The following is a 14,968-nucleotide window of genomic DNA, read 5'->3' on the forward strand; positions in this document are numbered from 1 at the left end:
AGGCTTGGAGGAGGGTCATAGGGGGAGGAGCCAGTGCACACCACCTGATCCTAAAGCTTTACTTTTGTGCCCTGTCTCCTGCGGAGCCGCTATTCCCCATGGTCCTTACGGAGTCCCAGCATCCACTACGGACTACGAGAAATAGAATTATCGGTAAGTAAATTCTTATTTTTCCCCCTCAAAATTCTACACACAATACCCCATAATGACAATGTGAATTTTTTTTTCCGATTTTTGCAAATTTATTAAAAATAAAAAACTAAGAAATCATATGTACATAAGTATTCACAGCCTTTGCCATGAAGCTCAAAATTGAGCTCAGGAGCATCCTGTTTCCAATGATCATCCTTGAGATGTTCCTACAGCTTAATTGGAGTCCACCTGTGGTAAATTCAGTTGACTGGACATGATTTGGAAAGGCCCACACCTGTCTATATAAGGTCCCACACTTGACCGTGCATGTCTGAGCACAAACCAAGCATGAAGTCAAAAGAATTGTCTGTAGACCTCCGAGACAGGATTGTCTTGAGTCACATATCTGGGGAAGGGTACAGAAAAATATCTGCTGCTTTGAAGGTCCCAATGAGCACAGTGGCCTCCATCATCCATTAATGGAAGAAGTTCGGAACCACCAGGACTCTTCCTAGAGCTTGCGCGATCAGAGGAGAAGGGCCCTAGTCAGGGAGGTGACCAAGAACCCAATGGTAACTCTGTCAGAGCTACAGCATTCACCTGTGGAGAGAGAACCATCTCTGCAGCAATTCACCAATCAGGCCTGTATGGTAGAGTGGCCAGATGGAAGCCACTCCTTAGTAAAAAGCACATGGCAGCCCGCCTGGAGTATGCCAAAATGCACCTGAAGGACTCTAAGACCGTGAGAAACAAAATTCTCTGGTCTGATGAGACAAAGATTGAACTCTTTGGTGTGAATGCCAGGTATCAAGTTTGGAGGAAACCAGGCACTGCTCACCACCAGGCCAATACCATCCCTACACAGGGCCGTCTTTTCGTATGGGCTCAATGGGCTCTTGCCCAAGGGCCCCAGGAGTAAAAGGGCCCTAGGCTGATAGCTGAGGGTCCTCTCTTTCCAGGGGTACCAGATTTTTGAAAATCGGCCCTAGGGAACCAGAGATATCCGACTTCAAAGCAGTGGTCCCCATACAAGCCTGTTAATTGTTCTTCCCAGCCAGATATCTTGGGTTCTGTCTGACTTAGAGTTTTTCTGAGGGTATACTCCAAAAGCTGGGACTCTCCCCTTTCAGTGGACACTGACAGCTTGCCTCTACTATGCCCAGAACCAGAGATATCAGCCTTCAAGCAACTGGTCCCTGCTCTAGCTCCACACACATTTTTGTTGGTGGATTGCTCTGGCTCCTGAACTATGAGCCCCAAGTCCCCAGTACCTGCTGAAAGGAGGAACTCTCGTTTTTTTTTTATCCCATTAAAGCTAAGAAATCTATTTCCAGGAACTGGAGATATCTGCAGTCAAGCAAGCTGCCTTGACCCCCGGAAAATGATGAATATTAAACCCACTCCACTATCCACCCCTCCCCTGCGTATTAAACACCCCCTACCACCCTGGAAGTCATGTACCAGGGCCCCTTCATTCAGCCGAATGCCCCCTTATACAGTTTAGTGTGCAGTAAAGGAGCAATTATCAGAAATTATTGCTCCAGGTCCTTCATGCTGAGCGAAAGATAGAACACCCCTACCCCTCACGGGACATCAAAGCTGCCACTGATAGCACCCCCCACCCCTACTGCTGATAGTTGGGAGGGCCCCAGTCAGTGGCGGAACTAGTGAGCGGTGGGCCCAGGTGCGACAAAATGCTTCGGGGCCCCCCCATCCCATCCAAGTCCACCCCCTCACCCCTCGAGAGGATCTGGTGAGGGGGACCTGCTCAGGGCCAGGGAAATGGATACCTAGCAACAGTACCGTAACTAGACATTTTAGCGATGTGTGCAAGAAACAGCATCGGAGCCCCCCCCTCTATGTAAAACAGGGGCGTGGCCACAAAATAATACCAATTCATATAACGGTGCACAGTAGTCTCCATTACTCAAATTACGCTGCACAGTAGCACCACTACACCAGGTAGAGACCCTTTTACACCTTACGGCGGACAGATTCCCCTTTTTACACATTACTGCAGACAGCGTCCCTTTTTTACACATTATGGCAGACAGCGCCCCCTTTTTACACATTACGGCAGATAGCGTCCCCTTTTTACACATTACGGCAGACAGCGTCCCCTTTTTTACACTTTACAGCAGACAGTCCCCCTTTTTTTACACTTTGCGCCAGACAACGTCCCCTTTTTTTACACTTTACGGCAGACAGCGTTCCCTTTTTACACATTACAGCAGACAGTCCCCCTTTTTTTACACTTTACGGCAGACAACGTCCCCTTTTTGCACATTACGGCAGACAGCGTCCCCTTTTTTACACATTACAGCAGACAGTCCCCCTTTTTGTACACATTACGGCAGACAGCGCCCCCTTTTTACACATTAAGGCAGACAGACAGAATATACAGATAGATAGACAGAAAGAAAGAAAAGATTATACTTACTGTCTCCGCTGGCAGTCAGGCTCCTCGGTGCAGCTTGATGGCGGCTAAGCAGAGAATGAGAACCACCACCGGAGGCGGAGCCAGCTGTCACTTTCAGTTCCCCAACAGGACTCCTCATTGGCACTGCAGCCCGCCGCTGCATCAGCGAGTGTCACAGTGTCAGTGATGGATGGCTCACGGTCACTCACTGATCCCCTGACACTGCGCTGCATTGTTGACATATGGGCTGTCACGCTGTATGTGAGGGGGCCAATCCTGGGCAGCCCTGGGCACACTGCCTGAGTCAAGTGTGGTACTGTGGTAGACAAGGCGTGCGGCCGCGTAATTGGCAGCGCACATGCAGGACGGGCAGCGGGGAGTCTGATCATCCCTACAGACAGAACAAGCCAGTGCGGCAGGGGGAAGACTGCTCAGCATCCAGTGTGCGGGAGCTGGGGGAGGTGGAGCTACATCAGGGTGGCACAGTGACTAATTTCACCGCAGCTTCATGCGCAGGAGCTCCAATCGCAGCAGCCGCGGTTTTATATGAATCAACCTGGTATGGGGGGAGAACGGCCACTGAGAGGGACAAGGGGACCCGGCGTCCCAATCCGCTTATGGCGGCATGTAATGAGTCAGTTTGACTCATTACATGCTGCGCTGGCTTTGGGCCCCTGGACAGTGGCGGGCCCCAGTGCAAGGCACTGCCTGCACTGGCGGTGATTCCGCCACTGGCCCCAGTGCATTGCTGTGCCCAGGGGCCTACACTGCTGTTAAGACGGCTCTGTGACCCTACAGTGAAGCATGGTGGTGGCAGCATCATGCTGTGGGGATGTTTTTCAGTGGCAGGAACTGGGAGACTAGTCAGGAAAGAGGGAAAGATGAAAGCAGCAATGTACAGACACGTCCTGGATGAAAACCTGCTCCAGGGCACTCTTGACCTCAGACTGGGGCGATGGTTCATCTTTCAGCAGGACAACGAACCTAAGCACACAGCCAAGATATCAAAGGAGTGGCTGCAGGACAACTCTGTGAATGTCCTTGAGTGGCCCAGCCAGCGCCCAGACTTGAATCCGATTGAACATCTCTTGGGATATCTGAAAATAGCTTTACACCGACACTTCCCATCCAACCTGATGGAGCTTGAGAGGTGCTGTAAAGAGGAATGGGCGAAACTGTACAAAGATAGGTGTGCCAAGCTTGTGGCATTGTATTCAAAAATAATTGAAGATGTAATTGCTGACAAAGGTGCTTCAACAAAGTATTGAGCAAAGGCTGTGAATACTTATGTACATGTGATTTCTTAGTTTTTTATTTTTTTATAAATTAGCAAAAAAAAAAAAAACTTTTTTCACGTTGTCATTATGGGGTATTGTGTGTAGAATTTTGAGGAATTTATTCCATTTTGGAATAAGGCTTTAACATAACAAAATGTGGAAAAAGTGAAGCGCTGTGAATACTTTCCAGATGCACTGTATCTGCTGGCTGAAGTGTGAAAACATCTCTAGTACTGTCATTTGTGACATACAGGTGAAGTGTTTTACCAATGTAACGAGTGGCATTACTTGGGTGCCCATCCAATGCGGTACTGTGAGGGCTACTCACAAGGGGGTGTGGCCTCGTGTTTGCAAAGTCATGTCTCCTGGTGTGTGCCATTTTGGCGGCATGATCCTATGTCACGCTCCCATTCTCGTCATGCTGGGGGCTTGCCCAATACTCCGGGAGCTGCTGCCCCAGCCTCCCCCGGTAGAGTGTGGATGGTACGCTTTCTGATTAAAGGAGAAGTGTTACAGTATTTGTAAGAGTGCCCACTGTGACATTTAATAATAGTTCCAGTACTGATTAACATTTTTTGAAATTTTAGTGAAGAATTGGCTCTATTTATTATTTATTTATTATTTATTACCAGTTATTTACATAGATACATACATATTCTGCAGAGCTTTACAGAGATAATATTTGCTCATTCACATCAGTCCCTGTCCCAGTGGAGCTTACAGTCTTTATTCCCTACCACATGTATATGCACACACTTACACACTAGGGCTAATTTTGTTACGATCTAAATAACCTGCCAGTCTATATTTTTGGATTGTGGGGAGAAATCGAGGTACCCGGAGGAAACCCATGCAAGTATGGGGAGAATATACAAACTCAACACAGTTAGGGCCATGGTGGGAATCAAACCCATGACCCCAGTGCTGTGAGGCAGAAATGCTAACCATTACACCATCTGTATTACCCATATGGATTTATTTTATTGAGTTAAGGGGTCTACACACTTGCCTAGGTGCTCAGCGCCGATACGGCCAACGGGAAACCTGGCGGCGAGGGGGGCGGGGGTATGACGGAGGGAGTGAAGTTTCTTCACCCCCTGACGTCACCCGGCCCCAAAGCCCTGCATGCTAATATGGACGAGATTGTCCATATTGGCATGCATGTTCAAATGAGCCGGTACCAACGATGAACGAGCGCGGGGACGCTCCTCATTCATCGTTGGTGCATACACACTGAATATGATATGAACGATATCTTGTTCATTAATGAACGAGATTGTTCATATCTTTCAGTGTAATCGGCCAGTGTGTAGGGCCCATTACAGTAAGATCTCTTATATTGGTAATCGTCTATTGTGATATTGATGTAAAACACCATTAATGGTATCTACCTATTGGCGACTGCTCCAAATTGTAACTATCTATTGGAATGTAAATATTGTCCATACTGTAGCTAACAGGACATATAGTGACAATACAGAATAGTTACCATCTATTCGGCTATTGGGGAACAGTTTAAGCACTTTAACTGCTTATTGAGATAAAGTATTGGTGAAGATTACCAGTACTGCAAGTATGAATCAGGATATTGATAAAGAATGCCAGTTATGATAACAATTTATTGCAATACTGGTCAACAATTCTAGAACATATAAGTACCTACAGTATTGGAATTTTGTGTAAGCTCTCCAGTACAAATTAACTTTGGATATTTTGGTCAAGAAATCCAGCAATGATATCTGCAGATTAGAATTTTAGTACAGCTTTCCTGTACTGACTACTATCTACTGGGATTTGGTGAGGCTCTCCAGTAATTTACTGTTAAATGGGATTTGGGTATCAGATTCTGAATTGGTTGGCCCAGCACCATGCAGCCAATTAAAAGTGTGACTTTCAGAAGAAGTTAAAGATGCTTTGAGTTTATTTCTTGTGGACAACCAAATACCAGCAAAAATATAGTTTGACATGGGAATGCGGATTGCTATAGGGGAGGGCCTTGTCAAGATTGGTTCTGATTATTTATCTTACGCATGAGTTTCTCAACACCTTTTAGTTAGAGTAATGAAGGTTGATCCATTATTGCTTTCTATGGGTTACATCACACTATGGCCCTCATTGCGAGTTGTTTGCTCGCTAGCTGCTTTTAACAGCATTGCACACGTTAGGCCGCCGCCCTCTGGGAGTGTATCTTACCTTAGCAGAATAGCGAACGAAAGATTAGCAGAACTGCTACTAAATAATTCCCTGCAGTTTTTGAGTAGCTCCAGACCTACTCCTAGACTGCGATCACCTCAGTCCGTTTAGTTCCTGGTTTGACGTCACAAACACGCCCTGCGTTCGGCCAGCCACTCCCCCGTTTCTCCAGCCACTCCTGCGTTTTTACCTGGCATGCCTGCGTTTTTTAGCACACTCCCTGAAAACGACCAGTTTCCGCCCAGAAACACCCACTTCCTGTCAATCACACTACGATCACTCGAGCGTTGAAAAAACGTCGCTCGAGCTTGTGTACATCTACAAAGTTTTGTGTGAAAGTACTTAGCGCATGCACGCTGTGTACCATACGCATGCGCATTTTTGCCATTTTTTTTCACTTAAACGCTACATTGCGAAAATCGGCAGCGAGCGAACAACTCGGAATGACCACCTATATCTCTATGTACGGTGTTATTAAATAGGTATGCGCTTAGTATCCTGATGGACAGGATGCGGCGGAACACCGACAGCTATCATCCCGAAGTTAAGTATCAGGATGACTGTTAGGGTTAAGGCCTGGGGGAATGGTTAGGGTTAGGCACTAGGGGGATTAGGGTTAGGCACTAGGGCGGTTAGCCCTAGCTGCCACTGCCCGAGGCTTAGCCTTAGCCGCTACTCGTTAGGGTAGGGGGTGGGTAAAAATACCCCCTCTGACGTTAGGATCTTCAATGTTGGGATACCAGTGTTGGTTATGTGACCGCCGACATCCCAACGAGCGGTATATGATACCAAACCTATTAAATAAGCCAGATGGTGTTTCTTTAAGGATAACCACACCAAAAAATACATGTAAGATGATATAAATAAAACAGCAAAATCTCACTTTTACTCTGATCAGGCAAGTTCTGCAATGTCTCTTATAGTACAAATAGGAGATAGTTTATCATAACTTGGACAACTTTAATAAAACAGTTGTGGGTCTGTCAAGGAACTTGAGGTGTGAGAGAGAGAGAGTATCTCCAGCTCGGACCAGTAAAGGCAATGTGGGATCATACAGCATTGGAAAATTAGGGCAGAGCGGGTAAATCAGATTTTTTCATGTAGTTACCGAATTCCACTCAAAGCATCATCTCTAAAGATGGGAATACACTATACAATTATCTGGCAGATTATCTGCCAGATCTGGCTGGTTGGAATGAAAATCTGGTAATGGATGAGAGCATCGACCGTTTGCTCCCAAACACCGGAAAATGGACAAAAGCGGTCGTTCAGACAAATTTGTTAAATCATTATATGAACGACCTTGTATTAACACTTTTCTTGTATTATTCCATTATCATATTCATACCATAATATTCCTTTAAACTGGGGCACTCATGAATTATACAGGTTCTGTGGCTGTCTGACTTCAAGCCTGCATTTCACCTGGTTTTAATCAGCCACAGTACTGTGCTTGTGTGATTCATGTGTGTCCCAGTTTACAGGGATATTTTAATATTTTTATGGTCTTTGGGCCTAATTCAGACCTGATCGCTAGGGTGCATTTTTTGCATCCCTGCGATCAGGTAGTCACCGCCTACAGGGGGAGGGGGAATTCGCTGTGCTGCTGTGCGATCGCATGTGCAGAGAGCAGAACAAACAGGAGTTTATGCAGTCTCTGCACAGCCCAGGACTTACTCAGCCGCTGCGATGATCGGGGCCAGAGCTGACGCAACGATTTCTCCCACAAAATGCTGGGTCCCTCCTGTGTTTTTCTGGACACTCCTCAAAAACAGTCAGTTGCCACCCGCAAACACCTTCTTCCTGTCAATCTCCTTGCGTTCGCCGGTACGATGGGATTTTTCGTACCATCCCCTCGCTGCCCGGTGCTGCGGGCCGTCGTGCCTGCGCATTGCGGTGCATAAGCTTACGCAGTTCAGACCTGATCGCAGGCTGTACGAAAACGCAGCCTAGCAATCAGGTCTGAATTAGGCTCTTTGTTCATGTATCCAGCAAGTACTGCCTGAGTTTATTTTCAATTCATTAGTGTGGTATTTACAATCCCCTTTTTGTGGCTGCAGCTGTTGGATATTATCAATCCATCAATTATTAGCACCTATTCCAAGCACTTAGTAATTTTTATCCACCCGTTTGCATACAGCAATATCTACAGTATATATCCTCATATATCAAAACATTTCTAATTTGTCATATGATACGTTTGGCTTGAAAATGTTAATGTACAGTAAAATGTATTCTGTATTTTGTGTTGTTGCACAATGTAAAACTCATTACCATTAGAAGGCTGGCATAGTATTTGGCTTATAATTCTTCCTATGTGATAACACATTCACTACAACTTGCATATATTTGGATACCAGATGCTCATACTGTAATTGTACTGATGGATAAAGTTTTCTAATATTAACTGTACAAAGCACACTTAAAACACTTGCATATTACCATATCATTAATCCATCAGTGTTTTCAACTCTCTAAATACAGCCTTCTGCTATAGTTGGCTGCTCATCAGAGTATATACAGTATATGCAGTGCATACTATGCATTTTATTTACATGTGTAATTATTCTCTGCCTGAACCCACACATCAGAATTAGCCTGTGGAGACCACTGTTTCAACAAACAAGAGTTATATGATATGGCTTTTAGGGGGTAATTCAGAGTTGATCGCAGCAGCAAATTTGTTAGCAGTTGGGCAAAACCATGTGCACTGCAGGGGGGGGGGGGCGGCAGATGTAACATGTGCAGAGAAAGTTAGATTTGGGTGGGTTATTTTTTTTCTGTACAGGGTAAATAGTACTGGCTGCTTTATTTTTACACTGCAATTCAGATTTCAATTTGAACACACCTCACCCAAATCTAACTCTCTCTGCAAATGTTATATCTGCCCCCCACACACACACCCCCTGCACTGCTCATGGTTTTGCCCAACTGCTGACAAATTTGCTGCTGCGATCAACTCTGAATTCCCCCCCATGTGCACTGCAGGTGTGGCAGATATAACATTTGCAAAGAGATTTATATTTGGGTGGGTCATTTTGTTTCTGTGCAGGATAAATACTGGCTGCTTTATTTTTACACTGCAATTTAGATTTCAGTTTGAACACACACCATCCAAATCTAACTCTCTCTACACATGTTATATCTTCTCCCCCTGCAGTACACATAGGTGGTCATTCCGAGTTTATCGCAAATAGCAACGTTTCGCTGCTCATGCGATCAACTTGACGCCGCCTATGGGGGAGTGTATTTTAGCATAGCAGGGCTGCGAACGCTTGTGCAGCCCTGCTATGCTAAAAAAGTTTCCTGCAAAACAAGACCAGGGTCAGACCTACTTACCCTGTGCGACAGATCCAGCGATGAAAGTCCCAGGATTGACGTCCGACATCCGCCCTCCAAACGCCTGGACACGCCTGCGTTCGGATCTCCACGCCCATAAAAGGTGAGTAGACGCCCCGGAATGCCTCCTCGCTGTCAATCTTCTTGCGATCGCGCTAGCGATAACTTTCTACTTTGTTCTAGCTGCTGCCCAGTGATGCCCACCGCACATGCGCAGTTCCGACCCGTTCGTACTGCAGCAAAGAACCGCTGCGTGCGAACGGGTCGGAATGACCCCCATGGTTTTTCCCCTCTGCTAACCAATGTGCTGCTACGATCAGATCTGAATTAGGCCCATAGTGAGTGACAGTTTTGAAAATTGAAAACAATAGAAGTGAAGTTCAGATTTAAACTGTAACGTTTTGAATAAAGTTAAACGTGCTGTGTCTGAACTGGCATCACTGCACACTCATGTGTGAATGGGCATGCGACTGGCAGCAGTACAGATCTCCTCAGCATGTGTGGATGGGTCCAAGCCGTGCATGCACATTGGAGTTGGTATGCCAGTGAACAACTAGGCTGGATGGCAGAATAGTGTTTGCCTGCAGCTGCAAGTAATCTGCCAGATAGCAGTGCTTAGGTGCTCATAGTACCAGGACGGTGTCAGCAGTTTTTCTAAAACAGATTCAGTGGCACATCTATAATGGGTGCAAGATGTGCAGCACACAACGGGGCCTTGGTCCAGGGTGGTCCACACCACACACCCTGCACCCATTCCTTAAGCGAGCCTAGTACTGACAGAGTCACTGTGCTGCCGGCTAGAGAGGAGGGGGCTTGGATGAAACTGCACATGCCACGGGCCCCCCCTCTTTTAATACGCCCCTGAACAGATCCCAAGATCTAAGGATTTCCTTGTAATATGAAGCCGCTTGTAATGTCTGCCAGCTGTTATGAATAGCAGTCTCGGACAGTATCTTGACATTAATTTATAGCTGCAAACTAGTTATACTTAACAGCAATCAGTAGACATGACATGTTTAATGTAACACTATTACGACTGAAGATGATGACATATTATAAGCTACAAACATTGTGGATTTTACTACAAGCTGCTACTCCATTCAGAAGTTCTTTGCTAAGCAATGTCAGACTAACTTATTGCTATCTGCAGCTGCTGCACATTGCCTAAAACCGCTAGAGAGGTTTTGTATATGTATTTTTCATTGATCTTAGTATCCCCCGAATGGTTTTAGTTGACATTATTATCTATCTGATACAAACTAACTGCACTACAGATCTGCTTATTATGTGTTGAGCAAGGCAGGTTCCGAGCCACGCGTGCACAAAACGGGAATGTGAGTGATAGCTATGTTCTCACCTGGCCTCTAAACTATTCTTATACCAATTGTTAAGTCAATCGATCTGAAGGTTTGTCCGTCTTTATTTCATATTCATTTTTATATACAGTATTTTATATACAGCATTTAATTTTTATATACAGTACTAATAGTGATGTATTTTTTTCCTGCTGACTTCATAACATTGTGGTTAACAAATGTGGTTCTGGATAATATATTTCATACTGTAGCTACTATAGATATACCATTTATTTAATTTAATCCTGAGAAGTGTACATAAACTAGAATGCTCTGAATAATGGCAACTTGCCTTCTTATCTATAAGAAATTTTATACATGCATTGATATCAAACTGGTAAAAATGTAAGTACCTTTTTGGAAGCTTTGTTGGTTGTATTAAAGAAAAGAAATAAGCAAGAAATATAATCGTATCAAAAAGATTGGAAAATCACTTTCTCCTTCAATAACTAACTTATTTATCTAACAGAAAATAGCTGTAATTTAATGACTTAGCTAAAGTATCCCTAAGGAGATAGTCTCTATGGACTATGCAGTCCAAGAACATTCATTAAAGTTGGTTTAATGTTTTCTTCTATAATTAATTAACATAATATTACACTTTGCATAAGGAATATGTAAATAAACCTAATAAAAAGGATCTCCTCTGAGATTTCTCAGCTTTCTTTGATTCTAAGTGAATTTATAACATTTTTAGAGCAAAGGTGTAAATACAGTATTAATGTGGTTGTTGTTTTTTTATACATTATTGTCTTATGCAGGTTTCATTCAATAGACTACACAGTATCATACTCAGTCTCATCTGTATAATATCTGTTATAAAGGCCAATTATATATAACATTGCATACACTTCCACTTAACTACTATATAAATGGGCAACAGCTAAAATGTGGGAGGGCATCAATGACCATACAGTATAATTTTTGGACTCCTGAAACTTATCAGTGCCTAGATGTGTAAGTCTAGGAGGAATGGACCTCATTGACTCATAGGACCCTTAGCTCTGTGCACCCTAGTACAGAGCTAAGGGTCCTATGAGTCAATGAGGTCCATTCCTCCTAGACTTACACATCTAGGCACAGATAAGTTCCAGGAGTCCAAAAATCACTTAAGGCACAATGGTGTTCCCTTGCTGCCGCCCACTCCCCCATCCACTTGTGTACAGGCTTGTAATTATCAATAATTACCAACTATAAAATGTGGTTTATGGTGAGGCCTGAACACAATATCCACTACCCGAGTGTTGAAAGAGGAGTGTGCTACTGCACTCCAGTCTACCTGTTCTTCGGGTAAGCTATATGACGTATCACAAGATGGTCAATGAGATCTCTACTGAGCGTGTGCAGTACCTAGCTTGTTTCCTTACTGTGTAGTATGACATGGTGGGTGACAGAACTCTGCTTATTTCCAGGGAGACCTGAAATTATCTGGAGTCCACAATGTTTTCCAGTGTTCCTGCACCACTATCCATTACTGTATACATTCACCAGCTGGTGAGCTGTATGAAACCCCACACCGCACAAGCTCCACTTCATCACCAGTGTACATGTAATAGTGAGTACAGTGCACCTGCTATCTATCAATAAAACGATACAAGTAAGAAACTGGGCTGTTAATAGTTTGAGTCATCCCCTGGTGTGTTCCTATATAACTCTGTAATATCCACAACTGCACACACATCCATTCCAACACTGAACACAAGTACAGATGCATAAAAAGTGTCTTTTCTTAATCTCCATTTATAAACAGCCAGCCATGAATTTACCTGCTGTCCTAATATTACTCTACTTTAAGCCCTGGCTTGAATATATTCTCAAATGCTCAATTAACATTGTAGAACATACATATGACAGTTTTATTAATAGAGGGACATTTGTCAGAACTTTACAAATATTGGGGCAGATGTATTAACCTGGAGAAGGCATAAGGAAGTGATAAACCAGTGATATGTGCAAGGTGATAAAGGCACCAGCCAATCAGATCCTAACTGTTAATTTACATATTGCAGCTGATTGGATGGTGCCTTTATCACCTTGCACATATCACTGGTTTATCACTTCCTTATACATTCTCCAGGATAATACATCTGCCCCAGTATTCTTATTTTTGGGCTCATTTTGAACTGGTGTAAGAAAATATCATTATTATAATAATACATTTATGTTCTCACGAGCAGGACCCTCTTCCCTCTTGCACTCTTGTTCCTTTCCTTGCCTATGCCATTAGCACCTCCCCTCAGTGTATTATTTATTTATTTCTTTATTTTTGCAATCAGTAGATCTGAACCTGTGTGTTATGCCCACAAACTGGGGTAAAGGATAAGCCAACTAGTTTTCTAGTTATACTGTAATAACTATATTTGAATAGATATGTAGTTATTGACTAAAATGGTATACTGTTTTCTTCATATTATGTTTGCACTGTACTTTTATATGCACTTTGGGGGTCATTCCGAGTTGTTCGCTCGTTGCTGATTTTCGCTATGCTGCGTTTTGTTGCAAATTGCTCATGCGCAAGGCGCATGCGCTTAGTTATTTAACACAAAACTTAGCAGTTTTGCTGTGGCTTCAAACCAGGAACTAAACGGGCTGAGCTGATCGCAATCTGTGAGTAGGTCCGGACCTACTCAGAAACTGCTAAGAATTACTTAGTAGCAGTTTTGCTAATTTTTTGTTCGCTAATCTGCTATGCTAAGATACGCTCCCAGAGGGCGGCGGCCTAGTGTGTGCAATGCTGCTAAAAGCAGCTAGTGAGCGAAGAACTCGGAATGAGGGCCTTTGTCCAGTGCTGTGTGCTCCAGTTGTGGTGCCCTGTAAATAAAGCATAATAATAATGTGTTATAATTTAATATTACTATTCTAACATCCCTCTATTAATAAAACTGTCCTGTGCATATAGCACAGGATAACTGGGTATCTTTATTTTCAGACTGTGACTTAAAGTTAATCAATGACACCTAAAATAAATCTGTTTGCACATTTTACATTTGCTCTACCTGCAACGCACCATGTTTTTATCAAGGTGCAAAATTGCTCCTTCTAGCTGGATTTATAAAAAATCCTTAACGGGTATCTACAGTATAATGTCAAAGACTTTCTCCACCCTCCTGGCATGAAATACATTCCATCACATGGGAAAGGTGGTGCAAGACTAGCAGCTACACCTTCAGTCCAATCATAGACCCCCTTGTGCAAAGAAATCATTTTCTCGCCTCCTTTAGATTTAATGTAATGTGATTTCTGGGGCAATATAATAATTGCACTTTATGCTTGGCAGCTGGAGAAAATCTTTAAGTTGAAACTACTAAAATATATACAGTATAGAATATACACCTTCATCTCAGATGGTACAATATATTTTCACGCACCTGCTTTTCGCCACTTGGCCTTCTGTAACTCAGGAGTAGCTCCACAGCTCCCACCACTTCCTTCCTTATTGCATACAAAAGAGCATCTCCTACATACACACTGTGGCTGAGCAACAGCTCCATGATCTCTAGGTTCTCGTTCTCTATGGCTATGAGTAGAGCACTGCGGCCAAGTGGATCAATGCAGTTGATGTTGATATTGTAGTAGATTTCTGCTTCCTCCAGGGCATGTTTGACACTGGCATAGTCTCCCTTTTCCACTGCAATGAGGTAGGCCTTTTCTTCCAGTGACAACTCTGCCTCTGCCCGCACAATCTGCAATGGTATCCGATCTCTGTAGGGTGAGTAATTCACCTTTTTGTAATACAGTTGAGCCATTGTTCATAGTGACATTACAACCTGCAAGAGAGGGGACATAAAATATTTGGGTTACTCAAGAGATAAAAAAAGTGATAAAATATCAATCTCGGTCCTAAGCAATTATTATATCTTGGTCTGTAATTCCTGCTTTGTAGCCTTAAAGATAGATAAAAACCAACACTCAAACCAGCCAAGAAATGTTGTTCTCAATAGGGAGCAATAACAATCTAATGTATTACATAACTTTATTTTTGAGGCTGTATTAACTGTATATATTATTACATTCAATAACTATAATATGACACTTGAACCAGCAATCCCATTAAAAAATACAATTTAACATCACTGTGCTAGACTAGAAGAAAAATGCTTGTATTTACCACTTTCCTTAATTTTTTGTCTTTAGTCTGCCACTAATGATTTATGAATCTGGAATACTATTGCAACCACAGAAATGTGGCAAATGATGTAGGGAGCAGAGAGACTTTGAGACCTAGGTAACTGACTGTGGGGGATACTTATCAA

The 14,968-nt window shown here is 43.4% G+C and overlaps 1 protein-coding gene across 1 annotated transcript in view; it reads right to left on the minus strand.

Moving 5' to 3' along the window:
• Positions 1–14,968, minus strand: part of TRPC5 (transient receptor potential cation channel subfamily C member 5) — an 829,680-nt gene that overhangs the window by 475,784 nt on the left and 338,928 nt on the right. The window contains exon 2 of the mRNA XM_063937327.1: positions 14,084–14,482. Within this exon, the coding sequence (XP_063793397.1) occupies positions 14,084–14,461 (378 nt within the window). The 5' untranslated portion in view covers positions 14,462–14,482. The remainder of the gene's footprint in view (positions 1–14,083; positions 14,483–14,968) is intronic.

This window comes from Pseudophryne corroboree, chromosome 8 (assembly GCF_028390025.1).
Source record: "Pseudophryne corroboree isolate aPseCor3 chromosome 8, aPseCor3.hap2, whole genome shotgun sequence".
In the NCBI taxonomy this organism is placed as follows: domain Eukaryota; kingdom Metazoa; phylum Chordata; class Amphibia; order Anura; family Myobatrachidae; genus Pseudophryne; species Pseudophryne corroboree.